At 41.0% G+C, this 26,623-nt stretch overlaps 1 protein-coding gene across 1 annotated transcript; it reads right to left on the bottom strand.

The window, feature by feature from the left end:
- Positions 1 to 6,935: 6,935 nt before the first annotated feature.
- rps6ka5 (ribosomal protein S6 kinase, polypeptide 5) lies at positions 6,936 to 25,592 on the bottom strand. Its single transcript, XM_056427254.1, has 17 exons — positions 25,355 to 25,592; positions 22,278 to 22,349; positions 21,947 to 22,165; positions 20,886 to 21,001; positions 20,668 to 20,769; positions 19,814 to 19,897; positions 19,587 to 19,690; positions 19,045 to 19,195; positions 18,723 to 18,884; positions 16,493 to 16,618; positions 15,204 to 15,337; positions 14,399 to 14,492; positions 11,589 to 11,759; positions 11,143 to 11,334; positions 9,415 to 9,574; positions 8,458 to 8,621; positions 6,936 to 8,294 (listed from the first exon to the last, which is right to left on the bottom strand). The coding sequence occupies exons 1-17, from the start codon at positions 25,422 to 25,424 to the stop codon at positions 7,950 to 7,952; spliced, it is 2,466 nt and encodes an 821-aa protein (XP_056283229.1). The 5' UTR covers positions 25,425 to 25,592; the 3' UTR covers positions 6,936 to 7,949.
- Positions 25,593 to 26,623: the final 1,031 nt, after the last annotated feature.

Here is a 26,623-nt window from a genome sequence, read left to right as displayed (position 1 = left end):
ATGTTTTAAAATACAATTGACATCAATACATGTTGACATGAAAGTACAATTGTTCCATGTTGTTCATGGAGTGCTTTGAAGGTGAACAAAACAATACTTTGCATAAAATAGACAGAATTATGCTTCATATTACAACACATAAAGGTCCCCTTTGACTTGATATATATATATATATGTTTTCATATTATTTGTTCTTATTCTCTATATTTTAAAACTATCAGCAATACGAAAAAGTAAAGAACTATTGAAGCACAAAAAAAAGCTCTTACACTGTCTGTGGAAAAGGATTTTTAAATGTTGATGTAATCTAGTCTTTCTTGATATATTAATAGCCCCCCTAAAAAAAGAAGAAAAAACCCCCAATGATGGATTTTAGAGTGCAGCCCTTCCATCTGAATACTTGACCACAGTCCACAACACACTATTTAGTAATGGATAGTATTTTAGTGCAGAGAGATTTCAAAGAAAATAGATATCATGCACACACACACACACACACACACACACACAGGATACACTGCATAATGAGTTTTCCGGCTGAATGTCCATATTGACATCCGCATTTCAAATTTAGCCGGTCAAAAGTGCTCTGAGTGCTCTCCATCTGTATTGTTGCATATAGCGCAGCAGCAAGCGGGCTGAACCCGCAGTAAGTGGATTGAAAGCTGTGCAGAAGAAGAAGAAAAAAAATCTCCATTTCTTTTATTCAAATATTGTGCAGAAGTTTATCATCGTAAACATAACGCCTGCTGACTTGTCTTGACTGATATTTAGATTTTGATGATATGAAAAAGCAGAAATAAGACACAGAGAAGACTGGGCACACAGATGACCTTTGACCTCTTCAGTGCATTAATTCAGATCCTCCATGGAGACAAATTTGTGGTTTGGTTTGGAAGTGTATTGATTTTTTTTTGTCACATAAAAATAAATATAAATTCTAGTGGAGCTTTTTTTTCCTCACTCAATATACCAAAACCTCAAATATCAACAGTTTTGATAAGTAACGTTTTTTCTCTCACAATAAGCAGATTTATGTGACACGAGCCATCCGGGTGATTGTGAGCCAAAGAGCGCCACCTCCTGTCAGTGCATGGGAGTGCACACCAGCCAAGACAACGTGGAGGAGGAAACAGCCAATCAGTCCATTAGTTTATCCACTACTTCAATAATCATGACATTATTTACTTATTTTAAATATGCCAAAGACTCACTGGTTTTATCTTATTATACGTTAATAGATCTGCTGCTTTTCTTTGTTTTCTGGAGGTAAAATGTGGGTTTTCGGCTGTTGGGTGGGAAGAAAAAACAACAACAGTATGAATACGTACGTTTTGCTTTAAAGAAATTAAACTGTTCTGATATATTAAGTTAAATAATGAATTGATAATGAAAAGAATTATTATAATATATATATATATATATATATATATATATATATATATATACATACCTGCAAACTCATGAGGGGTGAAAAAGGTGACAACGGGGGGGGGGGGTGCAGGTGATTTTTTTTTTTTCACCACACCACATCCACGTTGTTTGAAGCCTCAAAGCTTTTAGAACCACAACTACAGTCATTTTATTGTTCTGACCACAAATCTAAATAATGATAATAAACAGTTTAAGACCAAAAGGTTCTCTGCTCTGACTCAGCCCTATAATGATAGTAATAACAAATATACATTGTCATTATATATAATATGGTTAAAGTCATTCATGAACCAACTTCCTTTTTTTTTGCCTGAACAGTCCTCATGGACTTCTCCCTGAATCTGTTCTGCCTCTACCTGTTTGTCACGATACTCATATTATAACTTCTATACATATTACATACCTGCCATAATTATCATGATACCCAATACCAGAATTCAATACACCATACAAACAATATGGTACCATAAATACGAGACTGGTATATTTATCTATAATAGTAATAAATAAAACATCTGTATGGTTCACTTTTTACCAACTTTTTCAACACTTAACAAATGACAGTAATATGAGTATTCATACAGCCAGATATGAATGAAACTACATGGTTCCATCATAGCATTGATTATACACTATGAGGCCGTTAGTCTCTGACCAGATGATCCACAGTTCATCAGGATGAGCAGCTGGAGAGTTACAGAACTTTACAGACTGAAACATTTCACTTCTGGCATCTTTTTATTTTTTAAGCCGAAGTCTCTAAAGCCACTTCTCTCGCTGTGAGCTGCGCAGCGCAGTGTGCGCAGACAGCTCGACACGGAGCAGCGCGTGCGCTCTGATCGCTCTCTTAATGAAGTATCGACACTAAAAATATGCTAAATCACATCGTGTTTAACGTACGGGTACTTTGTTAGCATCGCTACACCGTGCAGCGTGACAGGAGTAGATGTAGCGGGCTAACATTCAAGCTAACCTGAACCCCCAAACGATGTCGACATCTGAACGCTGATTGGCCGAGACGCGACACGTCCCATCAAAGATGTTTTATTGCGAAGAGCACCACTTCACACTTTTCTCAGCGTCTCACTGCAATCTCAACGGCAGCGGGCCAGGTGACCCCCCCCCCCAAAAACAAAAACTCTTCGGATCTCCACGATTCACGTGGATGACCTATTTTGAGTTCAAAACGGTGAATTTCACCGAAAGGTGACAAGTTTGCAGGTATGTATATATATAAAGTATATCTACAAATAACAAAATATATATTATGTATAATATATATATTATAAATTTAAGATGTATATATAATATATAAATAGGATTTAAAGACTCTAAAGCTCTTAACTTCTAAAAATACATAGTTATTATATATATAAAAAGTATATATATGTAAAAAGAATATACATCATACATATAATGTATATATATTATATAGGACTAAAAGACTCTAAAGTGCTTAACTTATAAAATACATATTTCTTATATATATATAAAGAAAATATATAATATATACATAATATCTATATTAACTTCTAAAATACATATTTCTTCACAGATGACACTGAACAGGAACGATAACACCGTTCTTTATTATACTTTACACATGATCAGGAATATCCTCTTATCACATTATAGAGTCCATTCAGATCTTCCTCTGAAGCCTCACTCTTATATATTGGTCATACAATATCAAATGCTAAAATCCCTTTTTTAAAATAGACTGTAAACCTTTCATCAGATCCACACTGCATATAACGTATTTTACTCAACTGGACATTTACTTACAGTTCACACATCTTAATTTGGTTATAAATATGCATTTCACATAGACGTACATCTCTAGTCCTGCTAGACAGACATGGACAGATTATATTTATACTTTTTGAAGCATATTCAACACAATCTTATCTATGAATACATCTGAAAAAAGTCTGAACTGGAATTCATGCTGCACAGGAAACATGTTCTCAGAGTGGCACTTTATTAAACACCGCCACCTAGAGGCTGCTCGCGGAAATAAAGTGCCCACGTCTCCTAAAATACCATTTTCCAAAAAACAACGAGATCTGTAACAAATTTTTTAGGGCGGTAATTGTCCTTCTGACAACTCGTACGAACACATCCTGGTATCACAACATATCTTCAGTAACACACTTGAAGATGAACCCAAATGTCCATTAAGAGACTCACTATGACTAGTTTTGGGTTATTAAAAAAGGTACAGATGTATTCAGCCACTAAGTTCAGTGTTCATGAAGTTCACAGTGCTCTAAGAAAGCAGGCGTGCAGTAAGAGTCCTATTGTCCGGTGTTGAGGTTTAATGTCACGCCGTCGTCTCAGAAACAGATGAATAAGTTAAACATCTGAATTTGCACACATTTATTAAAAAAAAGACTTTTCTTTCCCTTTTTTTTTTACAAAAATGTAAATCGCACGTTACAAATAACATACAGAGGTCAAAGTTTTGCCTTTTTAAAGCTCGATTGCGTGTTTGTTTTTTTAAACAGTTTTAATATCGACTAATCTCAAAAGGGAATCGCTGCTACAGTACTCATTGACACGCTTCAGGGACGACACGACGATCAATGGAAATGTAGAAATATTGACGCGTTGACATGTTGTCAAGTGGTAGCGCATGCATGAAGGTGACGAAGAGGAGGAGGATGAAGGTCACGTCTTAAAACTGGTTTCCCTCGTCAAAAGAGAACACTAAATCTGAGAGAAACACTGTAAACATAATAAATACGCAAGTCCAAGAACCAAATGTCGCTGCCGAAGTGCCTTTGAGCAAGTGCCATTCATTCTGTAGCGGACTGGTGTTGAGGAAACCAACCTGGATTATTAAAGGGTCCGTTCAGACACAGTGTTTTCTCAAAAGTGGCGTTTAGCTTTGGTTTTTAAGTGTTTGTGTTGGAAACACGACCCTAAAAACAGTAATTTTTGGGATTCCCACAAACAAAGTACCAGTCACATAAATATGCATATTGAACTTTTATCATTAAAAAAAAGTGTTAATATGTTTTTGTTTGGTAATTGGAGTAAAACCGACTTGTTAAAAAACCTATAGATGTCATTTAATATGATTTAATTATATCAAATTGAATACCATGTCTGGCCTCTTTAGTTTTAAAACTAAAACACTTAAACACAATATTACTCGTCCACATCTGCAGTAATACTCCCAAAGACTCGTAAACAGACTTCTCCGGGTACAACCGGAGGGTTTCTCCTTTAACATCAGCCTCATGAAGTTTATAATCGTTTATAATCCTATTTGTGTGTTCTTAAAATTAACTAGTATCCTCCCCGTGTGACCCTCAGGAGATGGGCACGCCTCCTTATCACTTTTATTTGACCCTCGTGGAAAGCTCCTCGTTACTTCAGCACCACGGACAGCTCCACGTGACGTCAGAGGCTCACTCAAGAAAAGTCTTTCACAGACGATATACCCACAATATAAGAGTCCCTACATCCGACGCTTTGCCTTTAAACCTCAGTCACTCATCACACCGCGGTCCACGCTTTAGTTAACGCTGTTAAAGGTGAACTGGTTCATCTCATCGGGCGAGAAGCTTTCAACTTGAACTCCCGAGAAAAGCATGAATAAAGGAGGAAGAAAAACAGATGACCTTTCATTCAATCATTCAAAAGCACTAAACTAAAAACGCCTCAGTCAAACAGAACGTACAACTGGTTTCTCTTTTTTTAAACCTAGTTTTTTGGTGCTAAACCAAACCCCTTTTTTCCTGTTATTCCCCCCACAGAGAAACAGACGTGTTCCCACCGAGGCGGTGCGGAGCGTGCATTGTGTGTTCTCTGGAACAAACAGCGAGCGGAGCCCGGCTCCCAGAGGGGAGCTCCATGTAGGCCACTTTCCCCCCTTCCTCCTCTTGAGCTATTAATACACCCAAACAAAAGAGAAGAGGCTTAACGAGGCCGCGGCGGGCGCTCACGAGAACCGAGTCACACGAGAGCCGTGCAGGAGTCCAGCTCGCCCTCCTCCTGGTTTCCCTTGTGGCTGATGCTGTGAGGGCATCAGTACACGTGTGCATCATGTCTTTTTTTAAAGGGTAAACGCAAGATAAATGGTGATGCATAGTTTTAAGTATGACAATGTGCTGGATATGGATATTTAAAGTCCTATAAAAGAATCTCTTAACAAAATAATTTCATCAGTTGGACAAAAGAAAAGATGTGTATGTGAAGCATTTCTTTGCATATTTGCATGAAAGGAAATATCTCATGCAGCTTGGAGCAGCTACCTTGAAGTCAATGCTTTGGTTCAAATTCAGAGTGCATCAACATGGAAGAGGATGACGGAGAGTGTGTGACTGCACACTGTAGTCCAACTAGATACAATCAGGCTATACACACACACACACACGCACACACACACACCTCTGTACAGACACAGTATTTCCAATAATCACCATGAAAAACCGACCAACACATAGCTGCAGAAAACACTTAACAGAGCTTTACTTCCCCTAACTCTCCAGTATTGTAACGTAACAATATTCAGGCTATTGTATTATTATTTTTTTGTCGGTGCTTAAACCTCAAAGTCCCGAATAAAAAAAATCGGGCGTAATCAAAAATGCAAGTAAACTCACGTTCAATCAAAGTGAAAATCCTCCCGTAAAAACCAGAGTGAAAGAAGAAGTTGATGCTCCAGATTACATCATAGGACCAGATGCACATATCACCACTTCAGTCATGCAGTACGACATGTTAATGGAGGGGGGGGGGGTAAATCTGTCCTCTGTTCATAAAGGGTAGTAGAGGTCTTTGCCGTGGTTTTTAAAAGACGTTGGATGCATTAAAATGTCTGAATGCATGCCCACCTGACCTCAGACTCACACCGGTCCATTCGCCAGACTTAATTGCATTTTATTTTTGGGGGGGCAAATGGAAACGTTTCATTTTCAAAGCAAGTGGATCTCGTGTCCTCTGAAAAAGGGAAGTCACTCGAACCTTAAATTCCCCGATTGGACCCACCGACACCGCCATGTTCCCACGTCTAGAGGCACTAAATAAATCTAAATATAGCTCTCCTCGTAGGACTGCAGCACCCATACCACGATATAAAACCACATATTTGGCTGAACACACGTTGTTCCTATAAAAAGACGATTACTTTTTGCTTTTTTTTAAAACATCCTAATGAACAAGGATCTACTTTATTTTTTTTGGACCTCTGGACATAGCCGCAGTTAAATCCCCAAAACGTAGCCCAGCCTCCATAAAAAAAAAGTCAAAGGACTTTGGTAGCATACGTCTGACCACCATTACAATAACGGTGTTCATCTCTTCCTGCGTCTGCAGACCTGTGTCATGATTACAAAGATAAATGAACACACACACACACACACACACACACACACACACACACACACACACACACACACACACACACACACACACACACACACACACACACACACACACACACACACACACACACACACACACACACACACACACACACACACACACACACACACACACACACACACACACACACACACACACTTATTTTCAGATCAGTCCGAACCCTAAATAAGTTAACGATATAGCTTATCATAAATAAATCTTAAGTCTGTAAAATGCACAAATAGACAACCTGTTACTACTGCTTCTTCCGCGATGTAAACACTCAGGCTGTGTCTACTACCGGACACTTTACGAAGTACACTGCAATACAGTACACTGCAATACAGCGCACTGACATCTGTAGTGCACTGCGTGGCTGATAAGTCTGTATCAAATGGAACACTGACGTTAACCACTTGGCGGAAGTGACGGACGCAAATCTGTTCACGGCACCCGCGAAATTAAGCCGGGAGTGACGTATGCAAATCTGCTTGCGATACCCGAACCCTTAAACTGACAAAATGAATGCACTTCTTGCCCTCTTGTTGTCTCTTGTTTACCCCTTTCTCCACCCCATGTGGAAACAGTCAGCCACCTTTTTTCCCTCATTTTGGACACAGGTGCCGACTTCTTCCTGGTCCCTGATTGAAAAAACAGTCTGTTTGTGAAAGTGAGAGGAAACAAAAAGGATTAGGCTATTGCTAGAGAAGGTTGAATGATATCGAGGTGACGGGCGCCGCATGCTTTGGTTCTGGAAACATCCATGCAGGTGGAGCCGGATGCGGAGAGCTGCCAGAGACGGAGGTCTCTACGCCGGGCCAGAGCCGTCCTCCGGGTCCTAAAACCGTCTGAATCTTCTGGGTCCTAAAACCATCTGAATCCTCCGGGTCACGAAACTATCCGAATCCTCCAGGTCACGAAACTATCCGAATCCGCCGGGTCACGAAACTGTCTGAATCCTCCGGGTCCTAAAACCTGAATCCTCCGGGTCACGAATCTGTCTGAATCCTCCGAGTCACGAAACTGTCTGAATCCTCCGAGTCACGAAACTGTCTGAATCCACCGGGTCACGAAACCATCTGAATCCGCCAGGTCCTAAAACCATCAGAATTTCTTCCTCATTTTTTTTGGCCCTCGCCATCTTACTGTCCTTCAGAGAAGTGGAAGGCCGGCTGGTGCTCGGCGTCGCCTCCTATGGCCGCGGGCGTGTCCAGTGGCGTGTTGAGTGGCGTGCTGAGTGGCGTGGTGAGTGGCGAGGTGAGGGGCGTGGTGAGGGGCGAGGTGAGGGGCGTCGGCGGCTTGGCTTCGCCCTCCGTGAAAGTCTTCTCCTGCGACTGCGAGGAGGAGGACGAGGAGCGGGTGCTCTCGCTGGAGCTGCTGCGCGTCTCCGTGCTGGTGCTCGTCTTCTTCATCTTCCTTCTCTTGGCCAGCGGCGCTTTGTCCACCGTCTGCAGGCGGAAACCTTCACGCTTACATTTGTTGAACGCCTAGGAGGAGGAGACAAAAAAATGTGGATGGATAGCCTGGAAATAAACGTTTTTAAATTCCAGGACTTTTCCAGGTTTTCCATGACCGGAGGAACCCTGTAATAATCTCGGCTTTAGGACTTCTCGCCCTACAGATAAAAAACGAGCGCGGGTGGTTTCTCACGTGAAAGGTGGCTTTGACGTAGGTGTGGACGGCGGCCGTGGAGGAGCCCAGGATGTCCGGCGTCATGAGCGGGTTGGAGGACAGCTGGCTGTCGTCCTGCAGCCAGGCGTTGTAGCGCAGGCTGCACATCTTGATCCTCTTGTTCGGGTCCACCGTCAGCAGCTCTGAGGGGAACGGGACACGGAACGTTTACCTTTCAGCGCTCTAAATACTCGTTCTGTATACACAACCGTCAAAATTAGAAAAAAAACGTAGAAATTTCCTTATTTTTTAAAGCACTGTTTTCTTCAATGAAGATAACATTACATTAATCATAAATACACTCTCTACATAGTTAATGTGGTATATGACTATTCTCTGGTGTTTAATGAAGTCTCTACATAGGTGTCTAGAGGCCCATCTCCAGTGTTCTAGTGGTACATTGTGTGATCGCCTTAGAAGACTAACGGAGGGGTAGAAAACGCTTTTTATGTGAGCGCAGCTGAAAACAGTTATGCTGGTGAGAGAAGCTATAAAACTGACCTTCCTTTGAGCCACAAGCTTGAAGAACAACATTAATACTTAAAATAAAAATCATTATTTCTAACCTCATCAATATCTTGACTATATTTTCTGTTCATTTTGCAATTCATCTGATAAATAAAAGTGTGAGTTTTCATGGAAAACACAAAATTGACCCCAAACTTTTGAACGGTAGTGTGAGATAGGAGGTGAGTTCCTCTTCGGGTAGCGCCGTCGCTCTGAGATGCCTTGTGGGTTCAAAGTTCAATCTGGGTTCCAAATGTTTAGGACAAATAGTTAGTCCTGTTTACTAAATACAAAAATCTAGTATGTAATATTTTATAATGGCAGAAAGATTTTTTCAGATCAGTTCAAGTAGATATTGGAGTACAGAAGGCAGGTATTTTTCAATTAGGATGAGTTTAAATAAACCTCCGGCACAGTCCCTCCCCTCACCTCGGATCAGGTCCTTGGCCTGCTGGGACACGTTTCTCCACGCCTCGCTTTCAAAGGAGAAGTCTCCCAGTTTGATTTTCTTCATAATCTCCTCAGCACTGGTGTGAGTCAGGCTCTTCTCCTGACACTGAAACGGCACCTGGCCAGACAGCATGGTGAACTGCACCCAGAGGGGGAGGACAAGAAAACAGGGGTCATACACATGGTGACCAATGGGGTTCCAGGACTTTAAACCAAATTTACATTTACAACATTTTTGTGAAATCTCGATCTTGAAAGTGAGAACATTTCATATTTAACTAACAAAGAGAATTCCAAAGCATACAGTATATAACCTTAAATGACTGAAATAAATGAGACAATAATTTAGATTAAAAGAATAAACATTTGTCTTTTCAGTTAAGGTGCGTTCACTTGCAGCGCGGAAAAATGTGAGAGTATGAAAGAGCGTATGCCGGTTTATATATAGAGCGTCATTCTTTTAAAAAGCATATTAATTATTTAAAACTCAGCGTAAATGAACATATGAATATAACACATTCGGTGCAGAAGCTGTGAAAATGAATGGTGCTAAAACTCTCTCTCCCTCTCGCTCTCTCGCTCTCTCTCACTCTGTGCACACAGCTTGTCAGGTTTCATCAACGCTCCACGGAGGCGCACTACTCTCATATCCCCCCAGAGGGTGTCGGTGGACACACACACACACACACACACACTGACACATACAACACACTGACACGCACACACACACACTGACACACACACGTCTGAACCAGGCGAGCGTTAAACTGTGTCAGCTCACCGCGGGACCAGAAAAGAGAGAGAGACGGATATCGTGCAAATACGACGAGGCAGAACACGCACACACGTGAAGACACACGTGAAGACACACACGTGCACATTCAGAACACGTCGAGTCCATAAACTGGATGCAACGTCAACAAATCAGCCTCCGTGTGGAGCTCAAGATTAAAACATTAATTTGGTTTTTTTTGACATTATCATGACGTACGACTTCAAAGGATTCACGAGAAATGAATTCCTAAATATACATTTGATATAATTGGGTCACTTTCCTGGAACATTGTGGAATGTGGTCGTCTAAAGTAGGCCGACACTTAATATATAATACATAAATAATGACGCTCCTGAATAGGGCTAATCAATGAGCTCTTATTTAATCCTCTGAGCTGCAGCAATGTCTTCAAACTGAATTTTGACGAGGGGCTTATCCTCAGTAACCTTAAACAGGATCAGATCAAATGTGTAAAAAAGCTTAGTTTATGTGCTTAAAAATTAGCCTTGTATATAATATTAATTATATCATGTGAATGCACTCTGGGTGTGACAGTTAAATCTGCATAGATGCTTTCAGATGTAAACCAACATCAGTGAGCGTTAACAATCATTCGGATTAATGCTGCCAACAATGAATATTTTATGGCTTTAAAGTATTTCTTCTAGAGCAGATCCCAACGTGATGCTTACTCAATCCAATAAATATAGTCAAACAACCCAAAGTTATCACATCTCAGCAAAGAACGCCATCAAATAAACATTTTAAAAGCCGTTATTTTTCTGTTAAATAGAAAATACTTAACGGGCTGCTGCTGATTTGTTTATTTCCCACGGGGCATAGTGTGGCATTCACAATAGAAAAGGTCCTCCTTCAGTTCAGATTTGTTAAATGTTAACAAGAGCACGGCTCGGCGCATCCCCGCCGCTCACCAGGATGACCCCGAGGCTCCAGAGGTCGCAGGACTCGTCGTAGCCGTCGTACTTGAGGATCTCCGGCGCCGCGTACTGCAGGGTGAAGCACGGCGTCTTCAGCAGCTGATTGTCTGGCGGTTTGAGGCGCGCGAAGCCAAAGTCGATGATTTTGATCTCGGAGTTCTCACTGTCGTCCGTGAAGAGCAGGTTCTGCCGAGGGCAATCGGGGCGAGAGAGAGAGAGAGAGAAAGAGAGAGAGAGACGGCAATCATGTCTCTACGCTCGGCAAAACCGGTGCACTCAAGAGTGAACTCCAATTGGTCTCGGGTACTTTTGTCCCACGTGAGGGTCAAATTATTTTTGCTCTTTGTTTTGGTGGAAGATTGCAGAGTCCGAATAACTGAGGCTTATGATCCAGTGTATGTGTGTGTGTGTATGTGTGTGTGTATGTGTGCGCGCGCTACCTCCGGTTTGAGGTCCCGGTGCACCACGCCCACGTCGTGCATGTGACTGACGGCCGACACCAGCCTCCTCATGATGCGGCTGGCCTCCGTCTCGCTGAAGTGCTGCTTCCTGCGGATCCTCTCCAGCAGCTCGCCTCCGCCCAGCAGCTCCAGGATCATGAACGTGTGGAGCTACACACACACACACACGCACGCACACACACCATATTTACACTCCTCAGCCAACCTATGCTACACTCAATGGAAACCTATATGCAGGGTTCCAATAGATTTCCAGGACTTTAAACCAAATTTCCATGATAAAAAAATCTCTGTGTCTACATGAGTGAATACATGACACAAATAGATGAGAGACAATAGTTTGATTAAAAGAATAAATATTTGTATGAATGTTTATTCTTTTTAATCAAACGGTGTACATTTCTAGGATTTTTCCAAAACTTTTGGGATTACATTTTTTTAAAGGACTTTTTTATGTATGTATATAGGTGTATATATATTTATGTTTATGTCTGACATTTTTGTATTTGTTTTATGTTAATATGTCTAAACGAATAAAAAAATGTAAGTGACAAAAATAAAAAAGGACTTCCAGGCCTGTAAATAACTATTTTTAAATTCCAGGACTTTCCCAGGTTTTCAATGACCCTATACGGTTTGATATCCTCTGATATTGCTATTTACGGCCTGAAGTGCACGTCGGAAGCCCGCTGAATCATAAACGTCTCGGAAAATGGTGGAAGATAATTTGTCTGTTGCCTAATAAATATAGGAGAAAAAAACAAAAAGCCGTTCCTGATGCCGTGCTGTTGAGATCAAACCATAAAGGTATCGAGTAAAGAAAAAAAGTGAAAGGGGGCCAAACAAAGTGGGAAGGGAATAATGCGTCTGGGCCGGCGGGGTAGAGTTTCTCATTAGCACTGCCGGGATTTTGGGAATAAAAGCAGGACTCGGCCGAGGCGGCGCCGCTTTGATCTGGGTCACGGGGGCCTCGGAGGTCCAGTAATGACCCCGCTGAGCTCATCAGGACTAAAGTGGTGCTCCTGGGCTTGAAGGACCGGGGCGGCTAATGAACCCGAACACAGTCCGCCACACGGACAACGCCGCCCCCTATAACCGACACACAACACACACTCGGTTGAGCTGGAGTGTCGCAGCTCGATTAGTAAATCTGGGCTGTCTGATTTAGCAATGAGGAAACGGATGTTTCAAAAAACAGCCGCGGTTTAAAAATAATCGCAGAGTGTGAAATATCGAGCGTGAAGGGATGAAGAAAGAAGCTCGAGGGCTTCCAGCATCCCCATTAATATGCAGGCTTCATACACGTGGTGACCAATGGGTGGCCAGGCCTTTAAAACACATTTCAATGAACAAACATTTTTGTAAATCTCGGTGTATGCATGACAAAGTGAGAAAAAGTCGTATTTAAACGAACAATGAGGATTCCAAAGCACACAGTATATAAACTTAAATGACTCAAATGAATGAGAGACAATAGTTTAGATTTAAACATTCATGTCTTTTCAGTTAAGGTGCGTTCACTTGCAGCGCGGAAAAATTGCGGGCATGAAAAAGCGTATGCCGGCTTATATTTAGAACATCTTTCTTCTAAAAGCATATTAATTAACTAGAAAATTTCCCTTGAAATTTAGATGGTGTGGATTCTACAGAGAGGTGTTTCTATACATGTATAATATAAACATGTCTGGGACCGGGAGTGCGATGTGTTAATGAGGTCAGTTTGCTCATGTTTGTGTTTGTGTGTGTGTGTGTGTGTGTGTGTGGGGGGGGGGGGGGGTCCTCCCTCCCTTTCCTTCCTCCCTTCATTCCTACCTTTCTTTTTTCTCTTTCTCTCCTCCCACACGTATTGCGTGTGTTACACTTGTTACACAGGGCATGTGTTTGTGTGTGTGTGTTACTGGAGCTGCTGATTAGCTCATTTGAAGCAGCTGTGTTTTCATTAGGGAGACAGATAGCAGGGTTTTTAATGAAAAACAACCTGTCTAAAAGTGGATTCTTTACATGAAAGCATCATTTTAATCTCATGAGGGTCTACATTATGAGAGGGTCAAGGCTTTTATGAATGTGTACGTGTCCTGAAATATTTTTTGGGGTTTAGATATGACAGCTTAACCGCAGTTTACAAAGTGTTGTAGTTTCTTTCGAAAATGAAAATATGTCTCTGTTTTACAATGGAGTCGAATGGGGCAGAGAGGTGTAGTTGCTCCCTCGTTAAGGCTCCTCCAGACAATTGTGGAAGAAATTGTGGATTCAATCCACACATGTGAGGAAGAGCACAAGATTTTCTACGTTTTTATCCATAAATGGTGTAAAAAGAGTGAACATTGGCAGACTTGTGGCAAAATAAGTTTTATTTTTTTGTTGATATTCTGTTGCTCCCTCTCACTCTGGCAGTTGGCTCTGCCTCTAGATCTGAAGATTCCGCGCCTTACACGTTTTAATGTATTTTTTACGCATATGCGACCTTCGCAGCAAGCAGTACGCGCAAAGTTCTGGCGGAAGATGAAGAATTGGCGGATGAATAATAAGCCCGCAGGGCAATAGTCAGTGCGCTTGCAACATCAAGGCTCTATGAGCCTGCTGCTTCGCAAGCCACACCGAATTAAAACTCAGCATAAATGTAAGATATGAATATAACACATTTCCATGACTTTTCCAAAAACTTTGGGGATTTTTTTTCTCCAGGCCTGGAAATAACCATTTTAAAATTCCATGACTTTTCCAGGTTTTCCATGACCGTACGAACCCTGGATATTCCTGGTATGCAAAACATGATTCACAGTGGTCACCTGGTCGTGGTAGATCTCATGCAACTTGACGATGTTCGGGTGGCCGTCGCACAGCTTCAGGGCGGCCATTTCCCGCTGAGTCTGGGCCTCCATCCTGCAGCAGGAAGTCAAATAACACACACACGTGAGAAAGTCACTTTTGCAGAGGGCTTATTAAATTGACTTTTTGGTCTATATTTGGCATTTTTTGATTGAATTATGCAGAAGTAATAAAGTCTATATGACGAATCAGGCTTTAGAAAAGACACCTATTAACTTTCTACTTTTTATATATGACATTAGTACAACTGGGCATTTTACTTCTGCTTTGTTATTCCCCTTAATTCACTTGCGGTAGCCCACAAGGTTCACTTCTCCAACTCATGGAGGAAGGACCGTGTGTTTGTGTCGGGTGGATTGTTCTCCTATTAGAGCCACGATGCGTGGAGCCACGATGTCAGTGGAGGAGTGGAGGCGTGTCATGTAGGAGTGCAGTCACGTGATCAAAGCTTGTTTCTTTTCAGCAGTTTCCAGCAAAAAAAATGGCAGAGATGTATTAACATGTATTTAACCCTCGACTGGCAACCTTTAACAAACTAATAAGGCAATAAAATCAGATAAATAAAGAATTTAAATGATATTATTTAGCCTTCATCAATTTAAGACTAAAAGTAATGTTCTACTCTTTGGAAGATGTTGTTTAGAGTTGGCTTGTCCAGGTTGTACCAGCGAGAGGTGGAGGGTGGCCGGCGGCTTCACCCAGTGGAACTCTAAACATTGCGGTAGAGTCGGCCGACGGTGGCAGCGGGCAGGAAGTGAGTCGTACCTCTTGCTGACGATCTTGACTGCGTACTTCAGTCCCGTCTTCTTGTGTGTGCAGCGTCTGCAGATGGAGAAGCTGCCCTCTCCCAGAGCGCTGTCCTTCAGGTCCATCTCATAGCTCATGTAGAACGGGGAGTCCTGCAGAGGGGCGACCGTGGTTTAGTTCAATATACATTTAGAAAATCAGAAATGACCTCAATATTAAAGAAGGGTCTCAAAGCTGTGAGATTAAGTCAAATGTAATAAAATTAAAGTTCAATAAAGACTTTGCGGCTGCTTTTATCTTTTCTATGAAAATACTCAAACTACTGCGACTTAAATACTTTTCTTAATATTCCATAATATGTTTAATTCTCTCCACAAAGATTCAAACAGGTAAGAAATAAATGTCTTATATATACACCTACATTTTTTGTTTGTTATTTATGCGATTAGAAAATTATAAATAGTTTTTGTTTAATCATAAAACATGCATCAGCGCCCAGTGATCTGCAGCAACCACTTGAGGAGCAAGCCAGTCAGTTCCTTTGTTGCTCAATGCAAACAAAATTATATGTTTCTTCCAACAGAAACAGAAGAAGTGACGAATGTACCACATTTATGAATATATTAATAATATTTAACATCTCATTTCACATGTCACTTTAACACACACACTTACCCCTGTCTCCAGCACTGTTATCTGTTTGTGCACTTTATGTATCTTATATGTAAATGGATGTAAATGTAATGTTTAAATTCTTGCACTATGTTGACTGTTGATTGTTGTGTTTGTCTGTCTAATGTACACAAAGTAAAATTCTTCGTGTGTCTAACACACATAGCAAATACATGTTTCTGATATTGCATAAACCATGGAGCGCACAGAGAGCTGGAGTTGTGAGCACATTTGGAGTGTATTGTAACTTCCTCTTTCTGAAGAGTGTGAGCCATAAAAGAGTCGTAGCTTACATGGAAGTCACAATGCAAATTCTGTATTTTTTATCTGAATATATTCCATCATTTTGAAATGAATCAAACATTGCTAGGAGGTTTCTGGGATGGACTGAAAAGCATTAAAAAGATTAATTCCAAATATTTAAAAAAAATCACCAAATCGGATAATAAATCTTGAACACGGCAAAGTGTGCAGCAGGCAGCCAGGATGCTGACGACCAGCAGCATCACGAGTGCATTAATGAACACGCATCAACAAACAGGATCATGCCTGACAGCTGAGGCCGAGTGTGAGGGAGTGGAACAAGATGTCGGCTCTTATCCTGCGACAGGAGCCATTAGCGTGAAGCGCCCCACCTTCATCATGGCGCTGCGGGCCACCGCGGCAGAGCTTGGCCTCTCGGAGCCGCCGCACAGCTGGACGTGGTCGTCCATCACCACATTCCTCTTGAAGAGGATGGAGGGGGCCATGAAGGAGTAGCCCTGCACACAGGAACACATGAACTCTCTCAGTGTTTATGTTTTAAAATAAAGAAAAGGGGAGGTTTGGACTCCGAGGACACGGGGAAATTAAACATCCAGTTTACAGCCTCGCAGATAGCTCGCAGCATGACAATCCTCCTGATTCTACTGTATGTTATACACAGGGTCACACACGTGTCGACCAATGGATGTCCAGGACGTTAAACCAAATTTACATGACCAGAAATGTTGTGAAATCTCTGTGTATACAATACACGAGTAATTAATACACCTTAAATGACACAAATGAATGAGACAATAGTAAAAGAAAAAATATGTATAAAAATGTTTATTCTTTAAATCAAATTGTGTAAATGAACATATGAATATAACAAATTTACAGGATTTTCCCAAAACTTTTGGGATTTCGGACTTTTCCAGGTTTTCCATGACCGTAGGAACCCTGTATACATTAGTAAATTGTAGACACTCGATGTGCTGTATATATATTCCCATATTTACAGTAGAACTTTAAATTGTTGTGCATTTTTCTTCTGATGTTTCGGCTCCACGATGAACCCGACTGTCCAGCTGTTGCTATTGTTAGACCTGTCATTGTGCAGAATTCCAGCTGTGGGGAATCCAAAGCTTTGAGATGGCATCAATCTCTCTCTCTCTCCCCCCATTTTTACCCCCCCCCCCCCCCCCCCCCGACACACACACACACGCACACACAGCTGTGTGGTATGTGGTGACAGCCGTGGATGGACGGAAGGATGGTGAATGAATGAGATGCCCCGAAATTGCCGGGCTTGAATATTTGATTGCTCCGCCGTGAAATTACATCTTGGCGCTCTTAATGCAATTTTTTAATTTTGTTTTGTGGAGGCACCGTGGGGGAGCAAGTGCACGATTAAAAAAAGAAGAAAAAAATTGGGATTGCTGTCGTTATCTCACGAGAGATTGCTAGGCTCGCAAATTATAAAGCAGCCGACGGTTCAGACGGCCGTGAATGGCAGCTGAGAGCGAGATGAAGTTGGCAATCAAAGCCCGAAGGCGTAACCCGAGACAGACGTGGCGATGCTCTCAGAGTGCAACCTTTTATTCCCCGAGAGAAGCCCCGTTAATGGATCTATTGATCTCCCGCAGCTCAAGGATCCAGAAGGCAATCAGGAGTCGAAAATGTTCACGCGATACATCAGACAGCCATCAGCTGGCACGGAGTCGTGGGCCATATTATGGTTCAAAGCTTACATCAAAAATAGTCATTCACATCTGTTACTTCAATAAGAGCTGCATATGGCGGCAATTACGCCAATAAAAAAGACTCTTTTTAGTCAATTTATAATGCCAGTGCACACAGACAGACTCATGTTGACTTACAGCAACCCTTTTGAGGACATTCAAAACTTCACTTGATTACTTGAATTGCTCTGGAGTATGACAAATATAGTCGCAGGCACAAAAAAACGTGGATAATGTATAATGTTAAATGCAATTTTTTCGATCCGCGTCAACATCTCACACCAAAGCCCAGACAAACATGAGCACAACGCACATGTATAAATGGCGTCCTGTGCAGTGACCTGCAGGCAGCAGAGCGATGTTTCTACACCGCCATTCTAAAGTTTGGGGTCACCCAGACAATTTGGTGTTTTCCATGAAAACTCTCACTTTTATTCACGGTTAGAAATAATGATTTTTATTTAAAATATTAATGTTGTTCTTCAAACTTGTTGCTCAAAGGAAGGCCAGTTTTATAGCTTCTCACCAGCATAACTGTTTTCAGCTGCGCTCACATAAAAAGGATTTTCAAGGGTTTTCTACCCCTCCGTTAGTCTTCTAGGGCGATAACACAATGTACCACTAGAACACTGGAGATGGGCCTCTAGACACCTATGTAGAGACTTCATTAACACCAGAGAATAGTCATTTACCACATTAACTATGTAGAGAGTGTATTTATGATTCATTTAATGTTATCTTCATTGAAAAAAACAGTGCTTTGAAAAATAAGGACATTTCTAAGTGACCCCAAACTTTTGAACGGTAGTGTATATGTGAACAACAATGAGTCACAACAACAACAACAAGTCTGGTGGTCTAACGAGCCCAGGAGTCCCACCTGAAAGATGCGGTCACAGTTCTGGGGCAGCGCTGCAGGAGAGTAGGTGGGGTCCATCTCCGTGAACTCCTCTGCAAAGTTGCTGACGTCCAGTTCGTCTCGAATCACCGGCTTGAACGGGGCGGGCACCTTCTTAGCTGCCAAGTCCTCCCAGTTCATTTTCTAAAGTGAGTTTAGAAGAAGAAAAAGCATCCTTATAAACCTGGTTTATACAAACACTTGGGTTTTCCTACATGCTTCTTCACTTAAAGAGCAGAACCGCCCACCCTGCCACTTAGCGTGTATAAATATTGTGAAATATAAGACAAGCAACGAGCTCCACCTGGTAAAACGGGTGTTTCTTTACGTTCTCCGCTCCGTCAGGACCGGAGCCCAATCGCTTCTTTGGATCTTTGACGAGGAGTCGCTGGATGAGGTCTTTGGCCAGAGGTGCCATATCTTTGGGGAAAGGAGGATCCCTTTTTGAAATCCTCCTGGTGTGTGCGAGACAAGATATCATCAGGGTTCAAACACATGGTGACCAATGGGTTTCCAGGACTTTTAACCAAATTTATGACCAAACATTTTGTGAATTCTCGGGTGTAGACATGAAAAAGTGAGAAAATGTCGTATTTAAATAGCAATGAGAATTCTAAAGCATACAGTATAAATACTGTGTAAATTAACATATGAATATAACACATTTACAGAACTTATCCAAAACTTTTGGGATTTAATTTTTTTCTCCAGGACTGTAAATAACCAGTTTTAAATTCCAGGACTTTTCCAGGTTTTCCAAGACCGTAGAGACCCTATATTGTGTTACTAGTGTTGTAGAGATTTAACTGAAAACTGTGGCCGACAATCGGGGAAGAGAATCCATACTTGGCGATGTCCGTGTGCGAGTTCTCGTTGCCGTCGACGGTGAACGGCGACCCGCCAGTCAAAAGCTCGTACATCAGCACGCCGAGGCTCCACCAGTCCACCGCCTGGAATGCACGGGGGGAAAAAGAAAAATTGCATTTCCATTCAGAAACGATGAGTGGAGAGTCCGAGCTGCTTGATTCAAATCAAACGGACGACAGTGTAAAACACATAAAATTAGACATTACCTTGTCGTGTCCGGACTCTCCTCCTTCCACTATTTCTGGGGCCATGTATTCGATGGTGCCACAGACAGAAAACGCTCTTTCCACCTGTTTTAGACAAATCAAAAAGACACACCTCAGAATCTAAATGTACCAGATTAATCTGAGTGCCTATATCTGCAAGCGGACAGGACTTTGTTTTGAAATTTTAGGTATTGAATACATAAGAAAAAATATATTTTATATACACTACCATTCAAAACTTTGGGGTCACTTAGAAATGTCCTTATTTCTCAAAGTAAAACACTGTTTTTGTCAATGAGGATAACATTAACTTAATCATAAATACCCTCTCTACATAGTTAATGTGGTACATGACTATTCTCTAGTGTTTAATGAAGTCTCTACATAGGTGTATAGAGGCCCATCTCCAGTGTTCTAATGGTACATTGTGTTATCGCCTTAGAAAACTAACGGAGGGTTAGAAAACCGTTGAAAACCCTTTTTATGTTAGCGCAGCTGAAAACAGTTATGCTGGTGAGAGAAGCCATAAAACTGGCCTTCCTTTGAGCGACATGTTTGAAGAACAACATTAATATTTCAAATAAAAATCATTATTTCTAACTGTGTCAATGTCTTGACTATATTTTATATTCATTTTCAATTCATTTGATAAATGAAAGTGTGAGATTACATGGTAAACACTAAATTGTCTGGGTTACCCCAAACTTTAGAACGGCAGTGTATATTTCGTATGTGTACAGATTGTAAAGCCCTCTGAGGTTAATTCGTAATTCATGATATCGGGCGATATAAAATAAACTAAATTTAATTGAATTAATTTGCCAATGTTTTATGACATGCACACATTCCTGTACCTGATCAAATTCTTTGCTGAGGCCAAAGTCTGTGAGAACTATGTGACCGCTTGAATCCAGCAGAATGTTCTCAAGCTTCAGGTCCCGGTAGACGATCCCGAGCTGCAAAAAAAAAGAAAAGTGACAGCGGAGCAAGTGACACACGAAGCGTGTACGCATCAATAGATGACTTGTCTGAAGAGACCAGAGGTTTTGGTGGTGTTGAATTTGGGGGTTACCTTGTGCAGATGTTCTAGTGCCGACACAATCTCTCCACTGTACAAAGCAACTTCTAGCTCCTTAAATCGCACTCTTTGCACCAGATGTGTGAAGAGCTCCCCACCATTTACATAATCTAGAACAAAAAAGGAGATCATGCATGTCACGTTTCATCCTAAATAATATGAGGGTTCATTTTTCTCCAGGAAACTTCTTTTACATTTTAGTATGCCAATTCATTCAGCCTGTAAAACTCCATTTAGTTCTCAGGGTTAAAGACAATAATTTGCCTTTTTTATTTTTCTTGGATAAACACAACACAGAAGGCAGTTTCCTGTAAACAAATAATATCCTTACAGTTTTTTACATATTTGGGGAAAATGGGTTACATACCTCATAGACCTGATCTTATTTTCATAAATTAATGAATGTACAATAGAGAATAGATCACTCCCAAGTTATACATTGTTTTCTTTTTGTTTTTTGCTTCATTCTGTCTCTTTTGTTGTTGCAATATGCACATGCAATGTCAGTTGTCTGAAAGACATCTGTGTCTAATTGATGCCGACTTTAAATTAAAATATATATACACTACCGTTCAGAAGTTTCGGTTCACACAGACAATTTGGTGTTTTCCATGTAAACTCACACTTTTATTTTTCAAATGAATATAAAATAAAGTCGAGACATTAACAAGGTTAGAAATAATTGTTTATTTGAAATATTAATGTTGTTCTTCAAACTTGTCGCTCAAAGGACGGCCAGTTTTATAGCTTCTCTCACCAGCATAACTGTTTTCAGCTGCGCTAACATAAAATGGGTTTTCAACGGTTTTCTAACCCTCCGTTAGTCTTCTAAGGCGATAACACAATGTACCATTAGAACACTGGAGATGGGCCTCTATACACCTATGTAGAGACTTCATTAAACACCAGAGAATAGTCATTTACCACATTAACTATGTAGAGAGTGTATTTATGATTAATTTAATGTCATCTTCATTGATAAAAACAGAGCTTAACTTTGAATAAGGACATTTCTAAGTGACCCCAAACTCTTTAACGGTAGTGTATATCCTTACCGAGAATGAGGTGCAGCTTGGTGTCCGTCTGGAAGGCGTAGTGAAGCGTGACAAGGAACGGCGACTGGCGAATATGCTCCAGCACTTGGCGCTCGCTGCGCGTGTGTTCGGCCGTCTTTGCCTTCTGCACGATGGTGGCCTTCTTCAACACTTTCATGGCGTACAGCTTCCCGGCATCGTGGCCGCTCACTTTCCTCACCAAGAACACCTTGCCGTATGCTGGAGGGTAAAATAAACAAGGACGGAGAAGTTGAGTTCAGTGCCGAGACCAAAGCTTTAAAAAAAAACACACAATAATGATCAACTCAACGTGACGTCCTGGTTCACTCGCCTCCGGTGCCGAGGACCTTTAACAGCTCAAAGTTTTCGATGCCCACCCTCTCGACGTGGCCCGTCAAGTTGGCTGGATTCAGAGGAGGAATAAAATATTACAAGAGAATGTGATAAACCACTCAATTCATATACACAAAGAAGTAAATAAATACTATCATGTTACGGAACATCACGTTTTCCATATCGGGTTATTCACTCGCAGAAACTTATGCGAGTAGATATTCACATCTGAACAAAATAATAATAGATCCTATTTCAATATTAAGTATTTTTTCCACAGATTGTTCCAACTTGAGGCTTATCTGGAACATGAGAAAATGAATATGTAAAAATATACACTGTACTGGCAGCCCTGATGCTCAGTCAACGAGAAAGCTAAGGACCTAATATTCCAATGATGACAACATCCAGCCTCTGGTCAAAGTCACTGAAGAAAGTCGCTTGAACACCGTGACACGGCCAAGTTGGAAATAATCCTTGGAAAGAATCAGCTGTTTTAAGCCGTTGTCCGCTGGACACCAGAAGGCACATTACATCACCTCACAGTCCCGTACTGTACTCTTTGTTTTGTAACCGGTGCCCGTGTTATAAATAATGTATTCTTCTATTTCTTTTTCTGATACAAAAAGACTCTCAGCCATGATGCGTTGGAGGCAAATAAAGTCAAACTATGCAAAGTTAAAAGGTTGCAGAAGTGGACTTCAAACTGGAGGATCAGCCATTTAAAAACACCGGACGAGTTAGAACAGTCTGGCTGGTTGTAAAATGAAGATGACAGTAACAGGCCGCGCACATTGCACAGGTGAATTAGTTTAATTGTAAAAATGTGCAAATACTGCATGCTTAATCAGTAAACTTCTTTCATATAAACAAAATATTTAAAAAAAATCTTCTTCAATGCAACTGCAAGCAAACTGGGAACATTGACAAGCAAATATATTTTTTACTATCTTCCATTAACGATCTTCAGTGAAGTCGGCAGCCACTGGGAGCGACTCCCCGTGTCTTTCTACATCATGGTTCCCGTGTACAGATGACTGATCATCTTAGACACACGCGTTTCCTGTGCACTGAACACATCCATTCTGTGGAAAGAGGCTACTGAGCAATTAAAGCGTCCGATTTAATCTTTTCCGCCGATTCTCCCGGGGGTTCTTTACGCATGAGAAGAAAGGCTGCAACCATTAAGACACTTTAATTCATACTGTATCATAACAACAACACCGCACTTCAAATGTGAGGTCAAGGCTTTAGGTTGCGTAACACCCTTGTCAAGCTCATCTGCCAAGTTTGATTTTGGTGTTTATTAATAGACTGACGGATGATTTCCTTACTGTTAGACAAGAGGCGCCTCTTCGGTCTACAGAAGAGAAATGCCAATGATCCTCAAAATAAAAAGTTTACCATGAATAGTGGATTTTGGTTGGTGTTATCCAAATTTAAAAAACAACATCATCTAAATGCAACTGAAGTTCAACAACCTGTTCATTAAGAGAAGTGGATATATTATCTCTTTATTGTGCATTAATCATCAACAATTATGTCCACTGTCTAATATTTGTTTTCACTTTCCAAACAAATACCCTTAAAGAGTGAAATTAATGGACTTGGTAGGTATATTTATCTTGATATGTTGCTACATGTCTCACATGAGAGCAGGGGTCCAAAACTGAGCTTAAGTTGATGCAGCAGATAAAATGATGTGTAAATCCCCCCCAAAAAATTAAAAAAAACAAGTGAAGTAACAACTAGACTGACTGCATATTTAGGGCAGGGCGGTGAATGGGGGGGTGCAGCATAAGTCATGTTGCAGCCTGAACAGCAGCACGGTGTCATTAGAAGCCAATTGCAGCTGAAGCAGTGTCCAACTCCATTCAGCAACCCTCTGCAGTCAATCGGCTGACATGCCACTGTACTCAAAACCATCAATCATAACCAGTTTGCAAATGTAACAAAAACTCTATAAACTTCCTGTCAACTCACATAGAAACCTGTTTTGAGATACTGCTGTTCCTGATGTTTTATCTGTCAACACCCCTTCACTGTGTACAATAGTAGTACTGTAGTAGTGGTGTATTATTCAGTTATCACGTCTAATACAATAGAATAGAATATACACTTTTATTTATCCCCAAGGGGATAATGAGAGAAGCCTACGTACAATGTGATTTAAAAAAGTTAGAGGCTGAAGCATATTTTATAATCCCATCCTAAATTAAGTTACCCTCAATATAATTAGATATACAAGTACAAATCTAGCTAGATATAATGCATTCACACTTGTAACCCTCACAAATACATTTATATAGAATAATGTTGGAAACCAGAAATCATTCAGTAAAACTAATTTAGACGAAAACAAACAGGGGAGTTACAGGTTAACCCTAGAGGATGCTGTTGTATAATGTATCGTTAATCAGGACAGACAAATGGACGATTAAATACACCTGTCTGTCATCCTTTAAAAGCACCAACACTGTTAGTATAATTAGCCGAATTAAACCAACAAGCAAACGTTTCCTCTCCTCTCGAGGCTCCACGGCACTGCAGCCGTCTGCTCTCCGTTGGCCGAGGAGAAGTTAAGCTAACAGAACCAGGAGGCTACAAGACAACATCATGTAACGTCAGTAATCAACGTGAAGTAACGCCAAAGAAGAAGAAGAAGAAGAAGAAAGAGGCGTTCACAGGCGTGTGAACTAGTTGGAAAATCTCTGTATTTAACCGAAACGACACGTTCACAATGAGCCAACTGTAGCTTTAGGCAGTTATAGACATTATAGGCAGTTCGTTTAGCTAACTGTAGTAAAACGGTTAGGAGGCGTTAGTGTGCGCGAGACAGCCGAACGTTAGCCGACTAACGTTCGGCTGTCTCTGCCATTTTTGGACTCGAGGAGCGTTCACGCTCGCGCTCACTATATAAATGCCCGCGTCGACAGCACTGACAGTCGCCTCAAAGCTAGCCAGCTCACGTTGCCAAGCAAGGGGGGAGGCACGTGTCTCCCGACGGATACATTTGCAAATAAGAAAAGGAGAGCGGGGCCGCTTAAAAAGTTTAGCTTCGCGGAGATAACTCACCGTTTTTCAGCTCGTGTTTCACAGTAAAGAGGTCACCTTCTCTGGACGATCCCTCCATCGGGGATGGCATCCTTGTGCTCCAGTTACGTTCAAAGACGCTTTCTCGGACGAGGTGGACGTTCACCTCGTAAGCTAGTTTGCGATGCTAATGTAGGAGGAAATTGATTGTTAAGCAGGAGAGTTAAACGCCTGTTACTGAGGCGCCACACTTGACAATATATATTGGGCAGATTGTTGCTACTAAACCTAGCAGCAAGCCTAAAGGAAACACTTGCTTCTTCCAGTACACCAACACTACCTTCGCAACCAGACAGTCCCTCTACGCTGATTGGGGTTGCTATGGAAAGATCTGACCTCTGATTGGCCCTTTTCGTATTAGAGACAAATAGTCCCGCCTCCCTCCATAGACAGGCGCTGACTTAACTTGAACACGCTCCTGTAAAAGGTCAGAAATCAACAACGTTTAAGTGCAATTAATTGTGCATTAAAAACTATTATTCAAAGTTGGGGATAGTCTATGGAAGAAGAAGTCCTCAGATCTATTAAACGTTTTTTGTTGTTGCTATTTATTTTTTAGTTTATGTTTGTGTGTGATGCAACAGTGAGATGTGTTCATTTAACAGCTAGTTTCATAAGTAAAAATACTATACAATGCAAAGCGCTGCTGGGGGAAATATCTGCATGATTGAATAGATTGAAGCTTCGTCAGTCTATAGTCCATCCTTAAACATGGAGTAATCTTCATGGACACAAGAGATATCCCAAGAGAGTTCAATATATTGTAATTCACCAATTTGTACACAGGGTGTCACCTTTGGACTATTCGATACAGTGATCAGGAAGAACCTTTCACATTAGATATCTTTTTCTGTTTTTGTTCAATGGATAACTTATTTGGGGCTCAAACTGAGTTTTAGAGGAGAAGTGATTTTTGGGGGGAAGAGCAACACAGATATCTGAAACATGGAAAGTTAGCATTTTGTTTTATGATACTGGTGGTTTGCATTTGATTTTCATGTCCTTGATTGTGTATGTAAAGTAAATTGTCTTGGAACCAAACTGTGTAGCTGCTGTGAAGTGCAGAAATAATATCTATAGTTTTGAGTAACAGCTGGCAGACAGAAACAAATAAAACAGAAGATTAGTTTTACAAACTATAACATATCAAATACTTGATGTGTTTAATACTGTAATGACTTAATGTTAAAGATATTTTACAGTAAACAACAGTTCAACACACCCAGAGATCAACACGTAATTATGGTAAAA

Source organism: Pseudoliparis swirei, chromosome 11 (genome assembly GCF_029220125.1).
Source record: "Pseudoliparis swirei isolate HS2019 ecotype Mariana Trench chromosome 11, NWPU_hadal_v1, whole genome shotgun sequence".
Classification (NCBI taxonomy): domain Eukaryota; kingdom Metazoa; phylum Chordata; class Actinopteri; order Perciformes; family Liparidae; genus Pseudoliparis; species Pseudoliparis swirei.
Note: the sequence above shows the minus strand (reverse complement) of the source record. Positions and strands in the feature narration are given on the sequence as shown.